At 42.1% G+C, this 23,487-nt stretch overlaps 2 protein-coding genes across 7 annotated transcripts in view; one reads left to right on the top strand and one right to left on the bottom strand.

The window, feature by feature from the left end:
• The window catches only part of CEP83 (centrosomal protein 83), a 35,180-nt gene extending 31,076 nt beyond the window's left edge, over window positions 1–4,104 (top strand). For all 4 annotated transcript variants that reach the window (XM_040063015.1, XM_040063017.2, XM_040063018.2 and 1 more), the window contains exons 13-16: window positions 1,168–1,297; window positions 2,151–2,254; window positions 2,930–3,110; window positions 3,801–4,104. In XM_040063015.1, coding sequence (XP_039918949.1) covers window positions 1,168–1,297; window positions 2,151–2,254; window positions 2,930–3,110; window positions 3,801–3,983 — 598 coding nt within the window. In that variant the 3' untranslated portion in view covers window positions 3,984–4,104. The remainder of the gene's footprint in view (window positions 1–1,167; window positions 1,298–2,150; window positions 2,255–2,929; window positions 3,111–3,800) is intronic.
• The window catches only part of PLXNC1 (plexin C1), a 74,568-nt gene continuing 55,172 nt past the window's right edge, over window positions 4,092–23,487 (bottom strand). For 2 of the 3 annotated variants that reach the window (XM_040062857.2, XM_040062856.2), the window contains 8 exons: window positions 20,178–20,232; window positions 19,105–19,136; window positions 18,909–19,016; window positions 16,154–16,317; window positions 15,574–15,721; window positions 13,585–13,725; window positions 13,305–13,379; window positions 8,376–11,664 (listed from right to left, as the gene is read on the bottom strand). In XM_040062857.2, the coding sequence (XP_039918791.1) occupies window positions 11,560–11,664; window positions 13,305–13,379; window positions 13,585–13,725; window positions 15,574–15,721; window positions 16,154–16,317; window positions 18,909–19,016; window positions 19,105–19,136; window positions 20,178–20,232 (828 nt within the window). In that variant the 3' untranslated portion in view covers window positions 8,376–11,559. Of the gene's footprint in view, window positions 5,573–8,375; window positions 11,665–13,304; window positions 13,380–13,584; window positions 13,726–15,573; window positions 15,722–16,153; window positions 16,318–18,908; window positions 19,017–19,104; window positions 19,137–20,177; window positions 20,233–23,487 lie in introns of those variants that run through there. The other variant, XM_058420168.1, reaches the window with a different exon arrangement.

The raw sequence follows: 23,487 nt of genomic DNA, 5'->3' as shown, positions 1-23,487 counted from the left end.
ACCAACCAACAACAACAATAACAACAAAAAAACCCCCAGACACCTCAAGAAACCCTCACACCCCACTCAAGCATTTTTAACCATTGCCTCAGGTGAAATCCTTTTACTGCTAAGCAGTGCTTGTCTAAAGTGCTTTGGTTCCTGGGTACTAGTAGTTACTTACAGTCAAGAGGGAGGTACAAACCATGCTGTATCAATTAAAAGATGACATGACAGATGGCACATGGGTCAGGACTCTGTTTCCCAAGTGAGAGTGGATGATGCCCAGTACTTCTAGTATGGGGAAGGGAGAGGCGGTTTGGTGAGAAATTTATGGGGATGCAGTCAGAGTCTCTGTAGGGAAACAGCATCTGCCCAGGACTGGAGTAGTGTGGATACACTAATAACAAGGCTTGGTCTTCTTAAAATCTGCTACATAGAATCTCACCATGTGATTTTAATTTTTAACAGTAATGGAATTAAATATGCCATTAGTTCTTGTCTGCCTTGACTCACGATGCAGGTAGCCCAAGCAAACAAGGCAGCATGGAGAGACTGGCTCCTTTCCTATACACTGCTAGAGAACACAGCCTCATTTTAGTGTGTTGTAACCACGCAAAAGACTAAACAGATAACATATGCCATTGGTGGTGTGTGTTCAGCTGGAATGTTGTCTAGAAACCATATTACTGGGAGCTTCCTGTTGAGCTGGCATTTGTTGTGGTTGGGAGCATGTCCTAAGCAGGTCTGTTACAAAGACTTAGTAGACCCCATAGGGCATCACACTGCTCTCCCAAACAGAGAAGGTAGTTGTCAACTCTTCTGACAACTGATGTTTGGAATAGACATCTGCTCTTGTATTTCAATGTGATAGTTTGACCTTCATTGAGGAATTTTCTCTGGGGGGCTTGGCAGCATGCCAGTCCAGCAAGGCACCAACAATTAGCTTCTTGGCATCAGTTTTCAATATTTGCCTCATGGTTGAAGAAATCCTAGGATAATGCACAGGTTCAAATGTTGTAGTCACAATTAGATTGTTAACATAATCAAATTTACGTCAGATGCTTTAAGTATATAAAAGTAGGAGATGTGAAAAGATGCATCTGTTTTAAGAGCCTTAAGGCATTAACTGAACATGCTGCTTTGTTTTGTATAACCTCTTAATCTTTTAACTTGATTTTTCCAAAGGACTTTAGAATACCAGCGTATGGAATGGCTACAGGAGAAGCATATGCTTACTCAGCGCATCACAGAGTATGAAGAGAAATACAAGCAAATGAAGAACAAGCTATGTCGAGCTGCTGTTGCTCAGAAAAAGGCATGTTGTCTCTTTTTGAATAATCCAGCCTGTGTAAAGTTCAGCTTTATGTTGGCCAGCTAGAATTATTTCAGTGTTAAAAGTTTATTTGCAGTCTACTGTATATAATAACTAAATATATTAGGTTCTTCAAGATTAGCATAGAAATAGGTTGAAGTGACATGCAAAAGAATATTACAGCTGACAACATTGTTATAATGCCATCAAAGATTTTGTGAGGATTTCTTTGCACACACGTGTGCATTGATGGTTATTTAAGAGGTGGACCCTTTGATGAGGAAGAATGATGTTTCAGGTACTGGACAAATGACTTCTTCTTGATGGAATATTAAAATTTTATTTCTTCTCCTAAGCTTACTTTTTATGAAATAATTTGAAAGGAAAGGCGGATTGTTCGTAAATCCTCAAGATTAATTAGTGGTGTTATACATTGAACATAGGTTATGAAGCCTACCAGTACTTTTTAAGGTCATGAAAAGTTAAGATCAATATGGGGGGGCGTGGGGAAAAAAGCATCCTTTTTCAGTTATGCTTACACTCACTTATATGTGGTCATTTAAAGGATGACTATTGTGATTCTCAGATATCATTAATGTTTGTTAGTACAGCTGGTCACTGACCAACGAGTTACTGGCAGCTGTATCTCTTTCATTCACAACTATGGATCATTTCCCATCTCTTCTACTTCCCAGCATAACAATCTAAGCACCTTCGAACAACACAACATCTCTTCTTAGGGAAGGAAAACCCTATAAAGTGTCGCATCTTGAAACCGCGTATAGTTTAGATTTAATTTTTATAGGATCTAATCTATTAAGGTATTACTTAGCTGTTTGAAACATCTGTTTGACAGAGAAAGACTCTCAGTGACAATAAACAAAGGAGAATGCATGAGAAAATAGAACTTTTGGAAGCCAAGATGGAAGAACTAGAAAAAGAAAATCAAGTGTTAAATAGGTAATAAACTTTGCTTTTTCTTAGCCTGAAAAATTACATATGCTGAAGGTACGACTTACTGAAAATAAAAAAATACTTCATTAAAATATGAAGTATTTTTGAAGATATGCGTTACCTAGATGAGTAACCAGAATCCAGTCTAATGGCCTTTACAGCACTAGAATTCTTTGAATAGATTTCTGTTTAGGACGGGCAGCTGAGAGCTTATAAGACAATTGCAGGGCTGTCTCTTCAAGAAGAAAAACAGAAAAAATATTTGATAGGCACAGTTGCAGGAATCCCTTTAAAAGAAGGAAGTGAACAAGACTTCAGAATTGCAAGAGAAAAAGGGCATCCTCTTTGAAAGATGAAGTCCTGGTTTTTTTCTCTTCATTGAGCCCCTATGGAGGGCTTGATTTGAATAATTAATTTAATGTGGCTTCTCTGACTCACTCCTGTGAATGGTATTAAAAGCTTAATTTATTTTATGTAAACCCTAATCTGGAATAGAGCAGATAGCTAAATATGTAGAGGGACATTTAGACAGACATGTAAGCAAAAGAATATACACAGATCTTCTACCTTCCAGTTCTTCTGTGTAAGGATAGGTAGAAACTGGGGAGCACTCATGGAGAGCTGTGCTGCTGTGTTGGAATGACAAAGATCTCGAGCAATAAGAAATCTGTTATTTCCTAGACAGAATGTTTCCTCTGAAGAATATGCTCACCTTCAGAAGAGGCTAAAGGATTTGCAACGTCGACACAATGAATTCCGGAGTATAATTCTGAATCCTGACATACCATCACTCAATCCAGTTGGTATAACGCCACTGTATGCCTTGCCTCCTGGGCCTGCATCGTCCTTCTCCTTTCTTCAGGTGGTGATATATTACATGTTGTGAAAATAATACAGCAGAAGACGGTACTGAAACAGTTCTTTTTTACTGACCTTAGTCTTAGGGAAGGTATATTTCATCTTTGAACTGAAGTAAGAAATTTTGAGTTATCTAGAGATGTTCACTTCCTTGCAATCGGAAGGAGTACTTGAAAGGCAAAGGCTACGTTACAGAATGTGTCAACTGGGTAGTTTTAAACCAGTTCTCCACACTTTGTTCTTCCCCTCAGATACTTTAAATGGCTCCTTCTGAGCAAGAAATGCTAGTGTTGTTCTTACACCATGGTTTCATTATTACAAAGCAGTATTGCTGCTCTTGATTTCTTGTGTGGTTAAAAGTATTTTAGACTGAGCTGCTGAGGGTGAAAATCTCTCTGGCTGAGGTTGACCAGGTTGATTTTACAGATTCATGGTTAACTGAGACCTCAGGTTTGTGTGCTCCTTCATCTGAGAGGAGGAACAGCTGCAGATGTATTTATTCCTGATGCTTTTCATGAAGAATGTCAGAAAAATACCCACAAAACACTGACAAGTAAAATTTAACAAATAAGGAAGTTTTTGGACTTTACAGTTTTTATTTTCCTCAAAGAAAATAAATGTATTTCTCATTTTGGTCCCTTTTAAGTGTGCAAAATATAACAGAGTTACATTTTTTTTTCCTTTTAATTTCAAGGAGGAGCAGCATCAAAGAGAGCTTGCCCTGCTTGGCAAGAGGTTGGAAGAACTAGAAACCAGACAAAGAAAACAGCTGGAAGATCTTGGACCATCTAGAGAGCGGGTAATGGTGGGGTACAGGGAATTGGCAAGAAATAAGATCACTGGAGAAGATGAAGCACAAAGCAAGGACTCTAAATAAAATCTGCACACTCTCGATGCTGTTAGTTTTCAATAACTTATCCTTTGTACATGCTTTTCATATTTTGCAAAAAACGTGGTTGTATGTGCCTGAATAGCATAAAATATATTCTGCATAGTTACCCCTTTGTGGCTCAACTTGTTTAACTTCTGTGTCTAAGGACAAAAGTACCTTTTGAATCATAAAAATGATATGCAAGGTTGCCATTCTTGAGGAGGCTGCACCCTGAATTTGTGTTACGAGTTTGGTGATATTTAGCTTAGCAGCAGTTACAGGCTCAATATTGGGATTCAATTGCAGACAGTTTGTTTCTGGTCTGCTATACTTCCCACTTCTCTCAAGTGCCTGCTCCTCTAGGCCTGGGTGGGGGAAGTGAAGTCCATTCCACTATAAGGGATGATTTGATGAAGCTGAATAGACAAGTCTGTTCTAGAACCTGATGTGCATCTCAAGGTCCTGAGGGAGCTGGCTGATGTTGCTATGTTTGGAATCATTGCAATCAGGTGATGTCCTCAGGTGACTGGAAAAAGGGGAAGATTGCTCCCATTTTTAAGAAGGGGAGAAAGGATGAACCATGAAACTACAGATGGGTGTGCCTCACCTCTGTGTGGGATGATCATGAAGTAGATCCTTCTAGAAGATGTGCTGAGGCAAGTAAAAAACAAGGAGGGCAGCCATCGTGGCTTTACTATGGGCCAGTTGTGCCTGAGCAATATGGCCTTCTATGATGGGGTGACAGCAATGGTTGAGAGGGGAACACCAACAAATGTCATTTAGACTTCTCTAAGGCCTTTGATATGGTCCCACATTGAAATGGCTCTCTCTCTCCCTCAGAGCCCTTGCTCCATTTTTGCCTCGGCTAGCTTGAGAGAGAAACCATGCCAGAAGGAATTTTCGCTTCAGGTACTTAAAGATCCCAGGGAGGCTGCAAACCTTTTCCTTTAGGGAGTGCAGGTGTCCGTCAATGGCCAAAGGAAAAAGTCTGCCCTTGGTCCAGGGGGGATCACGGCTTTATTCTGGGGTCCTGCCCCTGCAGAGTCTGGAGCTCAGTCCAGTTCCCGTTCTCATCCCGGTCCCAAGAGCGAGAGAGATTTTTTTCCCACCTGGTCTCCTCCCAGGGGGAAGGGGCTAGAGGCAGGGACAAGCCCCTACCCAATTAGGGACAAGGTGGGAGTGGAACAGAGTTGGATTACATTCCAGTGTGGGAGAATGGGCGGGGAGAAGGAGCAGGGACAAACCTTGTGATACATTTTCCAAGGGAACAGGGTGGTACAGAAAAAAACATTACAAAACCCAATATAAAAATGAAATGCAATATAAATTCAATTAATGCACTACAACACCACATGACGTGCTGATCTTCAGTGAAGGGATGTGGATTTGATGGATGAATAGCCATTCAGTGGTTAAGGAGTTGGGTGGATGGACACAGCCAGAAAGTTGTGGTCCAAGGTTCTATGTCCAGGTAGTGGATGGCGATGCGTGAGGTCCCTCAGAGTTCACTCTTGGGGCTGATGCTCTTCAGTACCTTCATTGATGACAGACAGCGAGATCGAGCCTCAGCAGGTTTGATGACAGAAAGCTGAGCTCTGTGATCAACACAACAGAAGGAAAGGATGTCATTCAAAGTGGGCCCATGGGGCATTATGTAGTTCAACAAGTCCAAGTGCAAGGTGCTTCATCTGGGTAGGGAAAATCCCAAATGTGAGTATAGACTGGGAAAAGAAGCCACTGAGAGCAGCCCTGTGGAGAAGGATGGGGGGGGTTATGGATGGAGAGCTGGTCAGAGCCAGCAGTGTGCATTCGCAGCCCTGAAGGACAACCACATCCTGGGCTGCAGCAAAAGCAGCATGGCCAGCAGGGCAAGAGAGGCTTCAGGAAGACATTATTCTTCAGTACCTAAAAGGGGAGGGACTTTTTCAATGTCCAGAGAGTGTCAGGACAAGGGGCAGTGGTTTTAAACTGAAAAAGGGCAGATTTAGATACTGGGAAGAAATCCTTTACTGTGGGGGTGGTGAGGCACTGGAACAGGTTGCCCAGAGAAGATGTGGATACCCCATTCCTGGAAGTGTTCAAGGCCAGGATGGATGGGGCTTTGAGCAACCTGTATTAGTGGAAGGTGTGCCTGTCCATAGCAGGGGGATTAGAACCAGATGATCTTTGGTCCCTTCCAACACAAACCATTCTGTGATTCTGTGAACCATTGCCAAGACTCCTTCTCTATAAGGTTTGTTTTTCAGCATTTTTCCATAAAGTCAAAACATTAAATAATAGTGCAAGAAACCTTGAAAATTATTTTTCAAGGTTTGGGTTGTTTAAAATAAAACTGACATTTAATATAAAAATTTAAAACAATTTTTTAATAAATCCTTTAACACTGACTTGATAATATTCTCTTACTCCTTCAATGTGAAAGTTAATGTATGCTACTCTGGGTTGCGGTTTTGATCACTAACAGTGTTGTAATCCACATCTAGATTGGTGTTTTGATGCAGTTAAAAAGGATAAAATGAAATTTTAAAAGCTCTGAAAACTTCTATTTACTACCCTTGATAATGTGCCCCTTGTACTTCTATAATGGGAATAGGCAATTTTTTTTTTTTTTTAATATAACATAGCAGAGATTAGTATAACAAATTACCTTCACATTACATAAATGTAAGTCTGTATTTGTTCCTACTCTAATTTGTTAACTACATCAAAAATATTTATTCTGGGTTGAATAGATTTTTTTTCCAGTTCATTATCCATCCAGTAAAAGAAACTTGTGAAGGATCATTTATTTATCTAAATTATTTTCCCTGATAATCCAATTATAATGACTTTCCTGGAATGGTAGGAAATTTTTTTGTTTGTATTTGGCTTGTTCTCTTGTTGTTTTCAAAATACTGCAACAAAAATACGGGACAGTGAGCATACACTGTGCAATCTTTTGTAATAGGTTACTGAGTATTGCTGTTAGACTGTAGGAATAGTGGAAGAATGACACTGGTGTAGACTCAACTCTTCTCTCCGGAGGCTGCATTTTTCATTTTCTATAGTGTGTAAGTATAAGGATTTGTCTTGGTTCCAGCCAGGACAGGGTTAATTTTTGCAGTAGCCAGGGGTGCCATGGCTGGGAGCTGGGGTTATTCTGCACCATCTCATTTTCTGGGATCGGGGGAAGGGGATCCTTCTGGGTCATGTAGAATGCCAGGCTCCATGTAGTGAGCAACCACGTGTGAATCTCCTTCCCTTCTCCCCTCTGTCATTAGTATTGTTGCTGTTACTGATAATTTTCTTCTCTCGTTGCTGTTTCCAGTAAGTTGTTCTTATCTCAACCCCTGATCTTTACTTTTTCTGCCTCCAATTCTCCTCTCCATCCTGCCCCAGGGAAGCAGAGGCAAGGCAGTGGGAGAGCAGAGCATGGTTTCCAGTGTGTCAGTGGGAGAACTAAATTGGGGAATACCATTCCTAAACTAGGCCTGTGCCTTCTTGGGCAATTTGTTCAACTTCTCTGAGGAAAACAGTGTAGCTATTAGAAGTAATGGAAGTTATTTCTGCTGCCTCCTGCTGTATGAACTTCTACAAAGTAACTTTCAGTGCCTGAGCCCACTACGAATAGGATGGTCACCAGCATCTACCAGCATGGAATGGTTTGGAGAGCAGCTGTCAGCAGCTTTGTCTGTCCCCAGCTGCAGCTGTGTCAACAAGGTGCTCTCTGATGTCAGGGGACAGGGGAGGTTTATATAAACCAGGTAAGACTTGGAGGGCAGAAAAAGGGTAATAGCAGGAGGAAGAATGATGGTCAGCACCGGGGATGTGGGTTGCCTTTCCCAGTTGGTCTCAGGCTCTTTGCGTGAAAACTTATTTCCTGTCCCTTAAGCATCTTCTCCTGCAAGAAGGATTATGGGGTTATCATCCTTTTAAACATTTTTAGCTTTTAGAAAGTATCATCACCATCAGAGCCTTTAAGCAGTGCAGTTGAAATGCAAATCCTGAAGGCTGTTAGGTGTGGCAGGCACTGCAGTCAGCCTGTCCCTGGCTGGTTGTTGCTTTCCACGGGTGGGAAGAGAGCTGGGAATCCCAGCCCAGGGAATCCCCCTCCATTCAGACTCTGCAGGAGGTCACTGCTCAGCAACTGCTGGAGTTTGGGCCAGTGCCTCACCCCGCCCAGCATCATCCGATATTGTATTGTACCTTCCTGTTCCTCTTCTTCCCAATTTCAGTGTGATGGAAGTGTGCCGTGCTGACCTGCATGGCTCTGTCCTGGAGCCTCGCAGGGCTGGAGCTGCAGCACTCTTTCTCACCTGATGCCTCTCCTTGTCTTATACTCCATTCCTTGCATGACCTTGAATTGTTACCAGTTGTGTTTGCTTTCCTGTAGCCATTTTAAAGTACACAATCAAACTAACCTCCAAATGCTTTTATTCTAGATAAACCCATACAAACACCAACATGTATTTGTCATTTGCACTTTTTTTAACCATTCATTTTAAACAACAGATTAACTTCTGTACAACAGGTATTACTTTACACATTAGTAAGATTTGACTTCAAACTAGATGACTGCAAGATAATGCTCTGTAAGCTAGTGCTAGAAACACTCTGTTTGCCATAGCAGTTTGCCTGTAAACATGTGAAAGTTGAAGAGAAGTTTGCTTTTCATTTCTGAGGATGTGATTAGAACTGTTGTGTTGCCATAATACCCATAATAGTCAGAGGTGGGGTTTTTTCTCTGTGTAACAGTAACGGTAAATTGCAAATACGGAAGTGTGCCAATGTTTTGTGTGCTGACCCAAACCTACCAAAAGAGCCACAATCACTTAATTATACTTCACATCACTTTGTGAGATCCACTTGATGGGTTACAAAGTTCCAGTATGACTGAAAATGGTTTACTAACAGAGTGACCTGTTTAGGAGGCTTGAATAAAAGGCAATAATCCTATTCCAGGCTGTAGGTAAAGCTACAGGGCCTGCTTCAACACATACTTAATCTCTAGAAATCATTAAAGCTATTGTAGCAAACAAGCAGTAGTACAAATACAGAATAGGACTGATTTTCATTTCCTCATCAATATAAACACATATAGTGAAGTTCACAGGATCAGACCCACGCAAACAGATTATATTTTACAGCTTTTCAAGCAGAAGTGTTGGAGTTGTTTTTTCTGCCTGTACAGAAGGTTACTGTTGAGCAAAACTATCACAGTTCATTTGAATGCACTGACAGCAAACACCTGAAGAAGAAGAGAACTAACTGAAAAGTGTAATCTGCTCCGGCCTCTCCTTCTATATCAGTTACTGTGCTTTTTCTATTTATTTGATGCTGCTTTAAAAGGTTAGATTAAGAACGATAAAAATCAAGCCCTTACATGCAAGTATTCCAAGCTTAAGTGCTAGTCAAACCACGGTCCACTCCCTTAGGATAGAGGGCAATATAGGTTAGAGGTGGGTGGGCTTTTTTCCAATTAAAATTGAACTTATCAAAATACATTGTGCCAGGCAGAGAACTGCTGGAAGTACTGCAACACTGTAGTGCAGTGTCCTGAACAAAGCCATACATTCCATCAAGTATAAAGTGTAAACTTAATACCAAGTGTAAGACTTGAATTTTAAAAAAAACCAACAGAGCCATCACAGTATGGGTTTGTTGGTGGCTGCCCTCTCTGGTATGCAAGAGGAACAACTTGTGCAATCATAGGGTAGGGACGGGGCAGAGCAGCAGGACCATGCTTTTGTGTTTGCTTTTCTCCACATTAATAGCCTGCCTCTCTTCTGCCACAGGTGGTCGGTGTGTGCTGGCACTGGCCGGCCATGGGATTGTGCCTGGGGCCGGCTGCCTTTGTGACCCGAGCAGGCAGTGTTAGCACCAGGCAGCATTAGCACCAATGCCTGAGCTCTGGGGCTCCTCTAATGCAGCACAGTGTGACCCTCCACTGCCTGGGTGCCCTGGGCAGCCAGCCCCAGCTGCTCACAGCCTCACAGCCCCAGCACTGGCTTTCTGTACCAAACCTGGGCCATCTGTGCCATTTGCAGCCCATGGCACCTTTCCCATGGCCAAGGCAGGTGACACCTCTTCCCTCTCCTGTGGGCCACTGTGCTACACCACTCACCTCCAACAGTGGATCCCTCCAGAAATGTATGGAAATGTATCTCCTTGTGATGAATGCCTTACCTCAAATCTGAGGACACATGACAGACAGCCTCAGAATGTGCCTCCTGCGACTGAAGCAGAGTCCATGGTGACAAACCATTTCAGCTCAGTAGTAGAGGGTAGGGTTGTGCTGGTGCTGTAGCAGAGCTGGAGCCACAGCTGTTTCCCCCTGTGGCTTTGCTCAGTAGCCACTGCATCAGCCTCATCCCAGCAGCACAGCCACGCCCTTGTTTTCTAGCTGGACCAACTTTAGCCGCCAATGGGCACCTTCCTTCCAAAATGACCAGGCCTCACAAAACCCCAGCTGGACTAAGGCAGACAGTTACCCCACTCCAATCCCAGCATGTTTGTATCAGTGTCTCAAACACAGTGAGAGATTACACCAGTCTTCCTGTTCTTAAATATTATTAAACTAACCTTTGACCTGACCCCCCCACATTCTGGCTTTAGGTCTGTGAGGCCCTTGTACACAGATGGTAAGGCAGGCCAGGACTGTCAGCATTGATGCATGGGCTAATCGTGCACCTGAGAACAGGTTTGTGCACCAAAGTGCAGCTATCGTCAGCTGCTCCATCAAATCGCAACAGTGTCCCGATGCAGTGCAGTTTCAGCTGTGAAGCTGCTCACAAGTGTTTCACAGCTTATTTAAGGATAGAAAGGTCAAAAATGTAAACACAGACTGATGGTGGCTGAATGCCCTTCTGGAAAAGCCTCCCCTCACCTCTTCCGCCCAGTGGTTCACTTCACTTTGGACTTTCTAATCTAACAAAGGTAAGTCCTGCCATGTGGCATTTGGCCTTCCAACCTCAGACTCACTGTTTCTGCTAAACACGCTTATCCTAAGTGCCACTTTGGCGCCAGGTTGTTGTTGGGTTTTTTGATGTGTTTGGGTGTGGGATTTTTTTTGTTTGGTGTTTTGTTTTTTGTTTTTCTGAACAGGAACTAGCAAACATTTGACTGGAAGGAAGGAAACTGCAGCTGACCCGTATTCTGAAGCCAGAGCTCACCCTCACAGTTTGCCAAGCTGCTGAAAGGATGTGGCGAAACATCAGCTTTTTCTTTAAAAAAAAAAAGAGGTAAGCAACTTGCAAGTTCACGTGGGCAACTCTGAACTTACAGTGTATTTTGCACATCTCCTATGACCTTATTTTAAAGTAAGCAAAAAGCTTACTAGACAATATTTTTGAACCAAAGAGTTATGTGTGTTCAAGTACCTAAAAATGCTGACCCTGCCAACATTAGGTCACTTTCACATGCCTGTGTGAATATGTAACCCTGCCCATATTTCATTCCCAATCGTAGATTATTTGGAATGGTCAGAGTGAAGAAGAGTGTACAAACGTTTCAAACCCTGTACATATAGTCAGTCAAAACAGTTTTGGGAGCAGTAGCGCTAATATCAAATCCCCCACAGTGATGCTGTGAGTCAGTGCTCTGCTCAATACCATTTGCATTTTTTCCTTTCATCAAATAAGGCTTTTACTTGCTGGAGCTGTTTCTGGACTTCTTCAAACCCCCGTTCTCGCTCGAGTTTGCTGACAATCTGTTAACAATTAGCAAAAGAGAGAATAATATTTTTAATGCTTATTTTATTTGCTATCTTTTAAAGCCTGCTATTCTGTACTCTAACAACTACTGACAGAAAAATCCATTGAGTGCCTGCCTATCTGCAAACATTTTTTTCCAACGTTAACACTTTATTTTGGTGGTTTTCCTTTCAAGTCGTTCTGATCACAGGATTTGCAATACTTCCACAAAAAAATGGCTGAGCCAAGCAAAAAACCCCAAAACAAATTCAACATATGCTCATCTCTCAGAGTGTGAGGCAAGGCCAGTGCTCCAGTTTTTACCCTAGAGAAGATCTGCAAGTGGTATTTTTCTCTTCCTCTGTCTTCTAAGCTGAGGGCAATAAACTGCCTCTTTTCCTCTAACTCACCCACTTGGCCCTGGCCCAGGTGATAGAATGGAGCACTACCACTGTCTGAAATCTCTGCTGGCAATGCTATGCAGGGGCAACAATGAAAGAGGTTTAGCTGCTTCCAGTCAAAAGCCAGAGAGAGAGGAGCAAAGGGAAGATTTCCTTCTAAGGATGGGCTTAGTTAACCAGTACTAGCTTCAAAAAACCAAAAATGGGCACTAAGACTAGAAAGTACCCTGAATTCTCCTGTATTAATCATTTTAATGAGTTTAATAAAGGGTGATACCATTTTGAGTATCAGCCCAAGCTTGTTTCAAGAGGCAAAGATTTGATGCTGAATACAGATAATTTGAGATGTTAGAGATCTGAAATTGTAAGCCAGCTAACAGGTGACTGAGAGCTGGATGGCTACAGCAAGTGCTGGTGCTGTGCTGCTGGGGATGAAAGAGAGAAAGGCCTGGTTGCTGGGAAACCCAGACAACCTGCTGGAAGCATAAGGAGGCCTTCAGGCAACACACCCCAGCTGGCTCTTATCTGAGTCCCTGCACAGGCACACGCAGCCTCTGTTAAGGAAGAGGAACAAAATGGAGTGGAGAATCCTATCATGCAAAGTGGAGGACAAGGATTTTCTTAGAAAGCAGTTTAGATGTAGTCTGTGACTAAGTACTTTCAGCTGAGAAAAGATTTCTTTTGTTAATAATAGCAGGGACTGGAAACTATACCTGCTCCTTTTAAAGAGAAAGACTATTAGAGCTTAGCATTAAGAGGGCTATGATGGGAAAGGAGCAGACACCTCTTGCTGTAAGGCTGTGTGCTCCACTGAGGTGTTTGCACTGACGGTTAAATTGAGAACCCTGGTGCTACACTCTAATCTGATTTCTGAGCCTCCAGGGAAATGGAGCACATGCACAGGAGTTGTGACAGGCATTTGCAGAGACTCGGCAAAACAAGAAGCCTTGACTATAAAGGAACTTCCTTGAACCTGCAGGGATAATGTTATTGCTATTGTCTCTGCAGTACAGCAGTGACAGTAAAGGTGCACTGACAAACCTTTGGCTGTGGCCCCTCAGAGGGGTAGGGGCTCCAGTGGCCCTGGAGGCTGGGCTGCTCTGGCCCCTCACAGATTAGCAGAAGGAGCAGCCTGGGCTGCATTAAGGAGGAGCTGCCTCTGGAATGGCACCCAGCAGGTTGCACAGCAGCCCAGCCCTTGGTTACTGTGTCAAGCCCCACATTAAGGATTAAGCAGAAATTGCAGATGTGCTTACCTCATCATAGTATTTCACTATGTATTTGTAGATTTCAAACAAGGCCACTTTCTCATTAAATTCATTTTCATGTTTCTAAAACAGAAAACAGTTCTGGTCAGATACTTCTCCATTAAAAAAAAAGAAAAAAAAAAAAAACAACACAAAAGAAAACAAACAAACAACCCTACAAACAAGCAAACAAACAAAACCAAAAAAACCCCAAACAAACAAAAAAAACCCAACACAACCCACAACCCAAGAACATCAAAGCAGATGAAGTTGCTGATCTCAACCATACCTTAGATTCCTGAGCTAGAAATTCTTCAACCTCTGCAGTGGTCAATGGAGGCAGATCCCTGATGGCTTTGTAGTATGCTTTCACCTCCTTCTTGTAGAGTGGAATGTCCTTAGCATAGAGAAGTTTATTTGTTGGTGCTTCCTTAAATGAAAAAATTTGAAGCCTTGTAACTTTTCACAGCACAGATTTCCTAAGGTTCCACCTCCACACAGTTAATTGCATCTAATTGTGTCTTTGTGACTCATTTTTCTTTGCTGTGCTTATATGCAAGGAACCAAGATTATGAAACAAAGGTGTAAACCAGGGGCAGGACCCCACTAATAGTGTATTGTGTATCATGACAGTTTTCGTGTAATTATTTCTATTGACATCAGGAGTGGTGACCTCCTGACTTTCAGTCATATTTTTCCTTCTCACTTCCTCCTTACAGGTCCCTAGACCTGAAAGACTGTGAAAGCTGAACCAAAGAGCCCGAGGCTGATACCCTATTTACATACAGGATTCAGCAGTACTGCTGAAAGGGAAGTTCCCCAGCAGAGTCTTGTTAGATGTTCACCTGGCAGCGGTTCCCCTAAATTTCTTTGGTCTCTTCTACTCCTTTCCCTCAGGTGTTTGAGAGCATGGGGAGCTGACTGCTGGACATGCACAGCCAAAGAGATTTTTTTTTTCACACCAAGATTTCAATAATTCAGGTCAGCACTGACCTACCCGGGACCTTTAGGCTCATTCGAGGAAATAAGTGCTGATGCTTGTGATAGGAGCCACAGCCCCACCTGGAAAACTGATTTTCAGAATGTAGAAGTGGGGGCTGGTAGTTTCCTGTTTAAGTTCTGTGCAATAAATGACACAACCATGTGATATCTTGTCACCACTGTTTCCAATGTGTGATGAAGTAATTTAAATTTTTTGGCTTGTTTTGTTTTTTATTTTCTAAATGGCTAAAAGATGTTTCAAGATAAAAGCTTAAAAATCATGAAAGTAAATGTTTTAATACTAAAAGGTCACAAGATATTTACTGCAATGCAAACCTTTATCAGGTTTCAGCACCCCTTTTAAAATAGCTAACGAGCTGTTATTTCAACAATACTGCACAGCGGATTTCAGACACAGAAACCTAACAACCTAACAAGTGCTCATTTGCAGTTTTTCCATCAAGGAAGTGATGTGATTAGCTTTGATTTATGATACTTCACTCCTAAAGTAAGACAAATAAGCACATTATTTACTATTTCTCTTTAACAGATGAGCAGTTGGATTAGATTACATAGGATATTAGCCCATTTTTATATAAATTCTTTTAGATTAAAAAGTCTCTACCTGTTTTTCTTAGTAGTATGCGCCTGAACAAAAGCTTTCTGCTTTGGTCCAAAGAAAAGGAAAATAGCTTGGGGAAAAAGGAAGTATTCTGATCCCCAGAGTTCTGGACACTATACTAAAGAGTTTTTGAATGTAAGATTCCTGAACTCGTTGCTCCAGCAAATAATTTTGCATATAAAAAAGGGAGCAGCTAATATATGTGAAAGGAACTGTTTCAAACTTCAGAGGTCTTTCAGTATTCTTACAGCTTCCACTAGCTTATTGTGTGAGTTTTCTGCACACTGGTGTTTGGCAGACAAAATCTGGACTACTTATCAAACAATGCTAATACTTTTAAGACCTTTGTTTAAAACTACATTTAAACTTCATTAAAACCTTAAAACTTCCACCTTCTGCCACCTATTGTGTATACACACTGTGCAGAACTGAACTGCAGAGAGAACAAGCAGCAGTTAGCTATAAGTAAGGCATTTTCATAGCTGTATCAGTCTACTGGTGAATCCTTCAAAGTCTCAGGGGACAGAGCAATGAGGAATGGAAGCCCAGCTTAATTAGGCCCCTGACAATTCTGCCCCCAGTATCAGCAGATCCGGGATTTCATCATCTTAGTCATTATACAGTTGAAAAAGACATTGATTGAGAAAGTAGTAGAGACTGGAGGGGCCGCATTACCTTCCCCAGTGTCTGTTCTGCAAGAGAAAAGGCATCCATGAAAGCTTGTGCGATTACAGACAAACAGCCATCTATGTGTGAAGTCTTCTTAATATCAAAGACAAACTGGGGATTCTTCAGTATGTTCACCCAAAAGCGAAGAGGAAGACTAGTCAGGAGAAAGAACAAACATCTTTAAAATCACCCACTCAAGTAGCACAACTGCTTTAAAATAGTCCTTAATTGCAACTGCACTTATGGAACAAAGCACATTCCCAGCTGCTTCTTCACACTAAAAAAGGGGTCAGGGAACAAAGGCTATGGAGCAAACACATTTGTCAGGTACCCAGCTTCAAATAATGCTCTCAGTCTACAGCTTTCAGAGTCTGAAGTCGGTGTGCAGACTGCACAGCCCTGGAAGAAGGTGGTTTGTGTTCTATTAAATCAATACACTAAAGTTACTGTTATCCACCAAGCCAAACCACATCTTATTCCCAGATATGCCAAAATCTTATTATTTTGATCACACTTGACACATTCCATTTTTGCAACTACGTTTTCAGAAAGCACAGGCACCCCTGCATATATTCCATGGCCATACCTGTTGGTTTTCCATATGTGGACCACATCAGGATCAGTAATTTTTTTGCTCTCAGCCTGAGCATCCAAAAAGTCAAAAAAGTACTTGATGGCAACAGGCGCTTTATTGTTGGGTAAACTCCAAATGCTCCTGAAGAGCTTTTCAACAACCGAATGAATTGCCACCTGAAAAGCAACAAAGTTACTATTTTGTTATTATTACACAAGAACGATATTTTGCCTCAGAGAGCTGTGCCTGCCCTGAGACAACCACACACGGAAATTACAATATGCTTGTGGCAAACATCAAGGCCACAGGTTACTGGCAAACAAGAAAGTAACAAAAATGAAACTACAATACACCACAACAAGCTCCTTCCATATGTCACGTCCTGTTGTTCTGCGTAGAGGAGAATCATGGCAAACTCTGATAAATCACAGGTGGGAAGAACCACTTGGGCTACTAAGGACAACATCAACTCTTGGGATACTGTTGCTAAAAGCATTTCGAATTTGTGACTGGAATTAAGAGGGAGGTGAGAAAAAGCAGTTTAGCCAGTTTCCTCGGGCACTGGTCTTCCAGGCGCCATCTGTGACACAAGCTCAACACATGTGCTCATCAACACTTCACAGTCAAGTGGCTCTGGCACTTGATCTAATTCTAGGAAAACAGCTTTGGGTCCTTTAAGACATTGATATTAGAGAGAAGAACTGAAAACTGGGTATTTCTGATACAAAAGTGAAGATATTTGGCTCACTAAAGGAAGGGTTTTGTGATACATGTCCTAAAGTTAATTCGGGTTAAATGTTATAATATGTAATTCATTCTCTGTAAAATGTAAGTTCATTTCTAATCGTGTATACCATGGGTTAACTGGGACTGAGACAGCACAAAGGGGGACATGAGGAATTCCTTTGCTAGAGACTGCAAGGGAGGGACATGAGAGAGGTATGCCAAGAATTACATGAAAAGGGACAGAGAAAACTTCTGCTGGGAATTGTTAGAGGAGAACAAAGACGATGGAAGAGGGAGATGGAGAACCCAGAGAACCAAATGATTACATCAGATCGATATCTTACCTGTCCCCGCCCGACATTAACATCTCTACACTGTATCTGGACACAGCAATCAAGACATTGTTCTCCTGAGAAGATCCTTTCAACCCCACCAGAACCCGATCATGAATATCTAATGAGGCTGCCTCGGAAGGGGGAGTCTTGGAGTCCCGATTTCTCCTCAGCGAACCAGTGTATAAAAATGGACCGCCTCAGACCAAAAATGTGAACTTGGGGGGTGACATACTGACAGAGTGTGTTACCACGTTCACCCAGTGCCGAAACCCCGGGGTTCGACGCTGTCCTTTTAATTGTGGCTATCGGAGACTGTTATTTTGTCTCATAATAAAATTCTAAATTTTGATTCATAGAATTTGGTCTATCGTATTTATTACAGGTTTGATTACTGCTGGACTCACTGACAAAATCACAGAGTATTCATAAGTAGAAGCAAACAAAGCAAAACACTGTTTTGTGCTTTTTTTTTCTTTACATCTCTTCTGAAGCTCAGTTTAGCCCAATCTTCTCTCAACAAGAAGGATTTAAGCATAACCCAGGGCCTTGATGAATACTAGCCAGTTCATTTCATGTGGTAAACTCTGCAGTTGTGTCTGTGTGCACGTATGGGAGAGAGGGGAGCAGAGAGCGAGAGAGATGGTGAGACACAATTTCATTTAGTGCACAGCATGAGAGGAATTTCACAGTAAAGGTATCACAGCTCTGTTGTTTAGGGCAGTATCCTACTTTGGAGAAGGAGATGATTAATTTAAAGCCTTTTAAAAGGACTGTTTCTAAAAAGCCTGATCTTTTCTTCTGTACCTCAGTCTTCCACAGTAAGACATCACTGGTTTACTCCAGCATTTCCTGAGGGCTCATGTTAGTTTTCACAGGTAATGAGAAATGACCAGTCTTCACTCTCACTTTGGGGACTGTCCCAGATTACTTCAGATACTATCAACAACCTAATTAAATAATGATTGATAGATTTTTTAAATGCAAGAAAGCTATAATCATCATCCCTTCAGACCTCTTGCACAGCTCTCAGTGTTGTGCACCCATTAATATTTTATGCACTATGCTGTTGCAAAGAGTTTTCTAACCATTTTGAGTAAGTCAGAAAAAAGATGACGTTACCAGAGGGAGTGAGCAGGACTTGTTCCTAAGCAATGTACATTGTATAAATTAGGTAGTTGTATTATAAATCCTTGCTTTTAAGATTAAATTAGTTATTTTGGATGCCTAATCTGAAACCCTAACCAACTATTTCGTTTCGATGGCAGTATCTTGTGAAACTCAGGCTTCAGAAGTTGTCTCTAAGCTGGGCAAACACTATAGCAGAGTGAGGAGATTGTTGACTGAAAGCTGTCATTTCAGAGAGGTTCATTCTCACTCTATGGAACTGTGGTAAAACTCTCTTTCCATAAGATAAATAACAACCTTTTTTTCTTCAGCCTGAGAAAAAGGTTGTTCTTACTGAGGAGATACTATGTGTAATCACACAATTTTAGAACTCTAGTATTAGAAAACCTGAAATGTGTCTGCCTTTGCAAATGGTCATACCCCACAGTTAGCACTGTGATTTTTATATGCTACCTTTTCATTTAATATTTGATTTACACACAGGAAGTCTGCACAATTTCTGGTTTAATTTTTGCTTCTGTTATGCCAAACTAGCCAAGCCAACATCAGCCCTTCTCCAAAATAAAGCCTTTACAGTTTACCTTGGTAGACAGAAGTTTTGTGAGATACATTTCTTTCACTTTGAATTTTTGCTTTCCTTTGTGACCTGCTCCCTTCACATCTTTGTTTGCTTCTGAGTCTGGTAATATCTGTCATGAAGAGATTAGAGAGATTATACAGATCCAAATACAGCTCAGTATTAAATCTACCACTTAGCAGTGTAATGATTCAACTCACCAAATGACAGTGTTCATCTGAGTAGTCCACATCTAAACAACAAAAGCAGAGAGCAAAGACCCATTAATGAAACACACAGCTGCAAGATTGTGAGTTCTGCTGGGCTCTGGGCTGTGCAGCAGGGTGCATCCAGGATGCCAAGCAAGCAGAGTCAGTGTCAGCCTTTCCTGCCTGCAGTGTGGGGAAAGTCTCTGAGAAATGCACAGACCCTGCCCTGCCCTCCCTAGTGCCGACCTATAGCTCGGACCACTAAGCTACTATCTTACTTATCTACAGGCATGCTATCTGCTACTGGGGTAAGCTGGCAGCAATCACAGCTCCTCTGAAAGGAGGACAAGATGGGATGATTGCAGTGGTTTAAGTCTCTAAGAGTGCTGAGCTCAGGTGGGCTGAGGTCAGTCTTGAACACAACTGTCTGGGAACAGAAAACCTCAGTTTTGCTGAGGGAGAGGCCACCCCAGTGAGATGCACGTGTCTCCTAACTTTGATGATAAGGAAATACATGTTAGGAGTGTGTTTCTTCACAAGGGCTACAGAAAGGTCTCCCCTCATCAACCAGCTGGGTGGGAGCAACCTGTATCACAGGGCTAGGTGAGATGAACTGGCCCTCTGTAAGCCCTCTTTATCTCCTGACATGCTGTTGAGACAGCCAAGTCAAAGCTTTTAGAAACACAGTCAAGAGAATAAGGAAAATTAACAAACAGTGGGGGTTTTATCATTCATGTGTCTGGACAGTGCACCACTATATCTGTGATGCACAGTTGGGCACCAGGGAGAGAGTTGTGTCACCTGGGCTTCCCTGTCCTGTTTCCTGCCTATAAGCCTCTATCCCTAAGCAATCATTTGCTGAGGACTGTAAGCCCTTCTGTCCTTCTTTCCTTTGCCTTTCCTCCTTTTAGGCCCACTGTGCCTGCCGGAGGTCTAGAGCTAGGGCTCTTCATTTGGCTCAACTGCATCGAAGTACCAATTTCTGCAACCCCCTATTGACCAAGATACAATCTGTCACAGCTCAGTTCTCTGCATTCCCAACCATTCTGTGCAGAAGTTTAAATAGGTCACAGTGCCTTTGTTACCTGATCGGGTATTTGCCTTCTTTTTGAAGACTTTTATGGTTGCTCCATTAGTAATCTGAAAGAAAAAACAAACATATCATCCTGAAACAAAATTCACACAAGCCTCAGTTTCATTTCCTCTGTCCCTCAGCCCGTGGCACTGCAGGGCAGCCCAGTCCGCTTTGTTCCCACCACAGTGTGCACGGCCTTCAGCAGCAGCCAGGGCTGCTGGGCTTTCAGGTACAGGCAGTAGCTGAATTTTGCCAGCATTACCCAGCCAGCTGGGAAGGCACCTGTTCCAGTGCACCAGCCTTGAAGACCTTTTCCTCCCTTCATTTTTTCTGGTTCAGCCCATGTGTGGACATTTCATTTTCATGTACTGCTCTGTGCTGTTTCTTGCATCCATTTTTCTACAGATTTGCTCAGGTTAAATTCCCTTCATCCAGTGCAATAGGATCTTATGGGAAGGTGAGGCAGAGAGGTACACACAAAGGTGAATTCTCTCCTGGTCCCCTTTCAGCTCAGTCTGTTCTACCCATGTCCTGTGGAGGGGCCATTTTGAGGGTTTAGCCTGGTGCTCCCGAGAACTATTTTCAAACTGAGCAAAATATTTATACACCTCAAGATCCATATCTTACCATCTTGGGATTTCTAGGAAAAATCTACCTCCTCCTTCCCTGAATTTATAGTGTTGCCAGGATGTTACACATTATCTTTAAAACAAACTGGCAACCCATGTTTTTATTGTCAAAGAGTAACTAAAAAATGGCTCCCACTGAGAACTACACCACTGCTCTGCTATCAAATGTTGAGTCTTGCCAAGTGCTAGTGTACTTGCCTCTATAATTACAAAAACAACCGGCCAGTTCTAGGAAGGGATCTCTGCCAAAATAATTTAAGTGTTTTTTAAACCTTGGCAGCCAGCCTGGTGTGAGAAACCAGTTTAAACATTAAGATACTCTATCAAAAGCTGTGTCTTGTGCCAAAAAAATCTGCACTTACATTTGCTCCTGGAAAGTAAATGCAATCTATTTTATGATTTTTTTGCAGAGATTCCATCTCTCATACTGACTTTCAGAACTATTTTAGATAGAACAGAACACTTGAAAACCACACTACAAATAGGAATATTCTCTAAGGCTAGCTTTTGAGGGCATACAAACACCCAGAGAATCCTCCTACTTGGCCCTGAAGACAGATAAACAGGAGCAGTGCTACCCAGCAACTTATCTCCTCCCAGAGCAATGTGGGCAACAAGCTGCCTCCATTCCCTCCCCAAGAAGTAGGAGGGCAGCTGTGTTGACTTCTGCCCTGAGGGAGATGGGCAGAGTTCAGAGGGAGAACAGTGCTTCCCTCCAGAATTGGAGGCATTGCTGCAGAGCAGCCATGGCCAAAGCCCACACTCTAGGTTTTATTTTTGGGACAAATTATGCTTTTAGCAGTGAGTAGACTATGCTTTCCCTTCTATATCATTATGGCAGCAGCCATACTTGCTGTTACTTTCAGTGTGATCCAATTAAAAAAACAAAACAAAACAAAAAACAAACAAACAAAAAACCCCAAAAAACAAAACACAAAAACCACCCCCAAACCACCCCCCCCCAACCACCCCAAAAAAACCCCACAAAAACAAACCAAAACCACCCAACCAACCAACCAACCCACAAAAACCACCCACCAAAAAACCACAAACCAACTAACCAACCAACCAAAACCCCCCAAAATAAAACCATTTTTAAAAATCCCTTTATTTTGCATCTTGCTGTCTAAGTCACTTTTTGTGGTGGGCTGCTCCTATGGACATCTCAAAACATCTTTGCTTTGTCAGGTGCATTATTGAGGGGGACGAAGAGGGAGAAGAGAGATCTCTTCCAATCCAGACAACATGGAATACAGCCAGTTTGTAAAACAGCCTATGCCTCTTGCTCCCCAGGCCTCCTGTCCTCACTGTAATCCAGTCCTAGCCAGTGATCTCCCAGGATCACATTCAGTTTTGCTCATTGTGGCTCTGCCTGCTCCTGGGACATGTAATACTCTTATCACTTGAGAAATTGGAGATCTGTGACTGGACAGCAGATCTGAAAGTGACTGTCTAGCTCCCTCCTTGTGTGGGGAATAGGATGTCATGATAATTAGCAACTTTCTTGTCATGGCTCGTGGTTATTTTCATGGAAGTGATAGTACAGACCTCATAAATAAACATACTCATAAACCTTCTAGGAGCTAAAATATTAGAGCAAAAGTAGTCCACAGGCCAGAGGCATAAGAGAGTCTAACAGTACAGTGTATTTTTTTCTCTTCACAAACACTACACAAAAAAATGCAAATATACCATTCTTGCATATTTTAAAAATCAGCATAGAAACTAAGTCTACTTCTTCAAGATTGATTGGTGACTCTGGGACCTTCACAACACAACCCTCATGCTCCAGTGTCTTAAAAAGATTTGATAGTACTTCCCAATTTCAAACATCTGCTTACTTTCTAGCATTTAAGGCTGGCAAACAAAAAGAAGAATTCAGGCTTGCCAAAAACTTGAGGCATTGTTGAAATGTAAGTTGAAATTTCTCAGGCAATGTAACTGCACTGACAGAGTGTATACAATGTTCCTTTTTCTTGCTGTCTAGACACTTTTACATTCTTTTTTGCAGCAATATACATACAAGAAAATAAACCAGACATGCTAATGGCTAATACTTGCCACTAAGCTACTGCCTAAAATGCCACTGAGCTTTTGCCTAAAATGTACATTATTTTGTCAGTGCCAGAAAATGTGAACTAAAATACCAAAGAGACATGCAGTACAATTTCCATAAGGCAGCTGCTAAGCTATAATTAGTGTAGTTACAGCTTTGCAAAAACAACTGAGCCTCCTACCTTACTTGGATCTGAAAAAACACTTGCCTGCAGAAACCTCAGACAGAACAAGAGCTGGGACAAAAAAGCCCAGGGATGACAGAGACCAATGGAGCAGACTTATTTGCTATGAGGTTTGACACCCATGAGCCAAAGCATGCCATGAGCTCCAGAGGTGCAAAAGGCTACTGGGAAAAGCAGGGAGCACCTGAAATAGCCGCCTGTGAGGGCAGGTACTGCCACATTGGGCAGTTCAAACACCTAATCTAATTCCAATCTACACTGATCTTTGCTGCACAGGCTCAAACTGCAACACTACAATGTCCTAATTTGTACAAAATCTCTACAAGTGGAGTGGAGGAGGTCACACATTCATCTATAGACAAGATTCAAGACAGGCACAGGAGAAGCCACTGGATGGGGACTCGGGACATCTGGGTTCACTGCTGAGCCCTGTGAGTTAAGGAGAGCAACA

This window comes from Hirundo rustica, chromosome 4 (assembly GCF_015227805.2).
Source record: "Hirundo rustica isolate bHirRus1 chromosome 4, bHirRus1.pri.v3, whole genome shotgun sequence".
Classification (NCBI taxonomy): Eukaryota; Metazoa; Chordata; class Aves; order Passeriformes; family Hirundinidae; genus Hirundo; species Hirundo rustica.
This window is presented reverse-complemented; position numbering and strand designations above follow the sequence as displayed.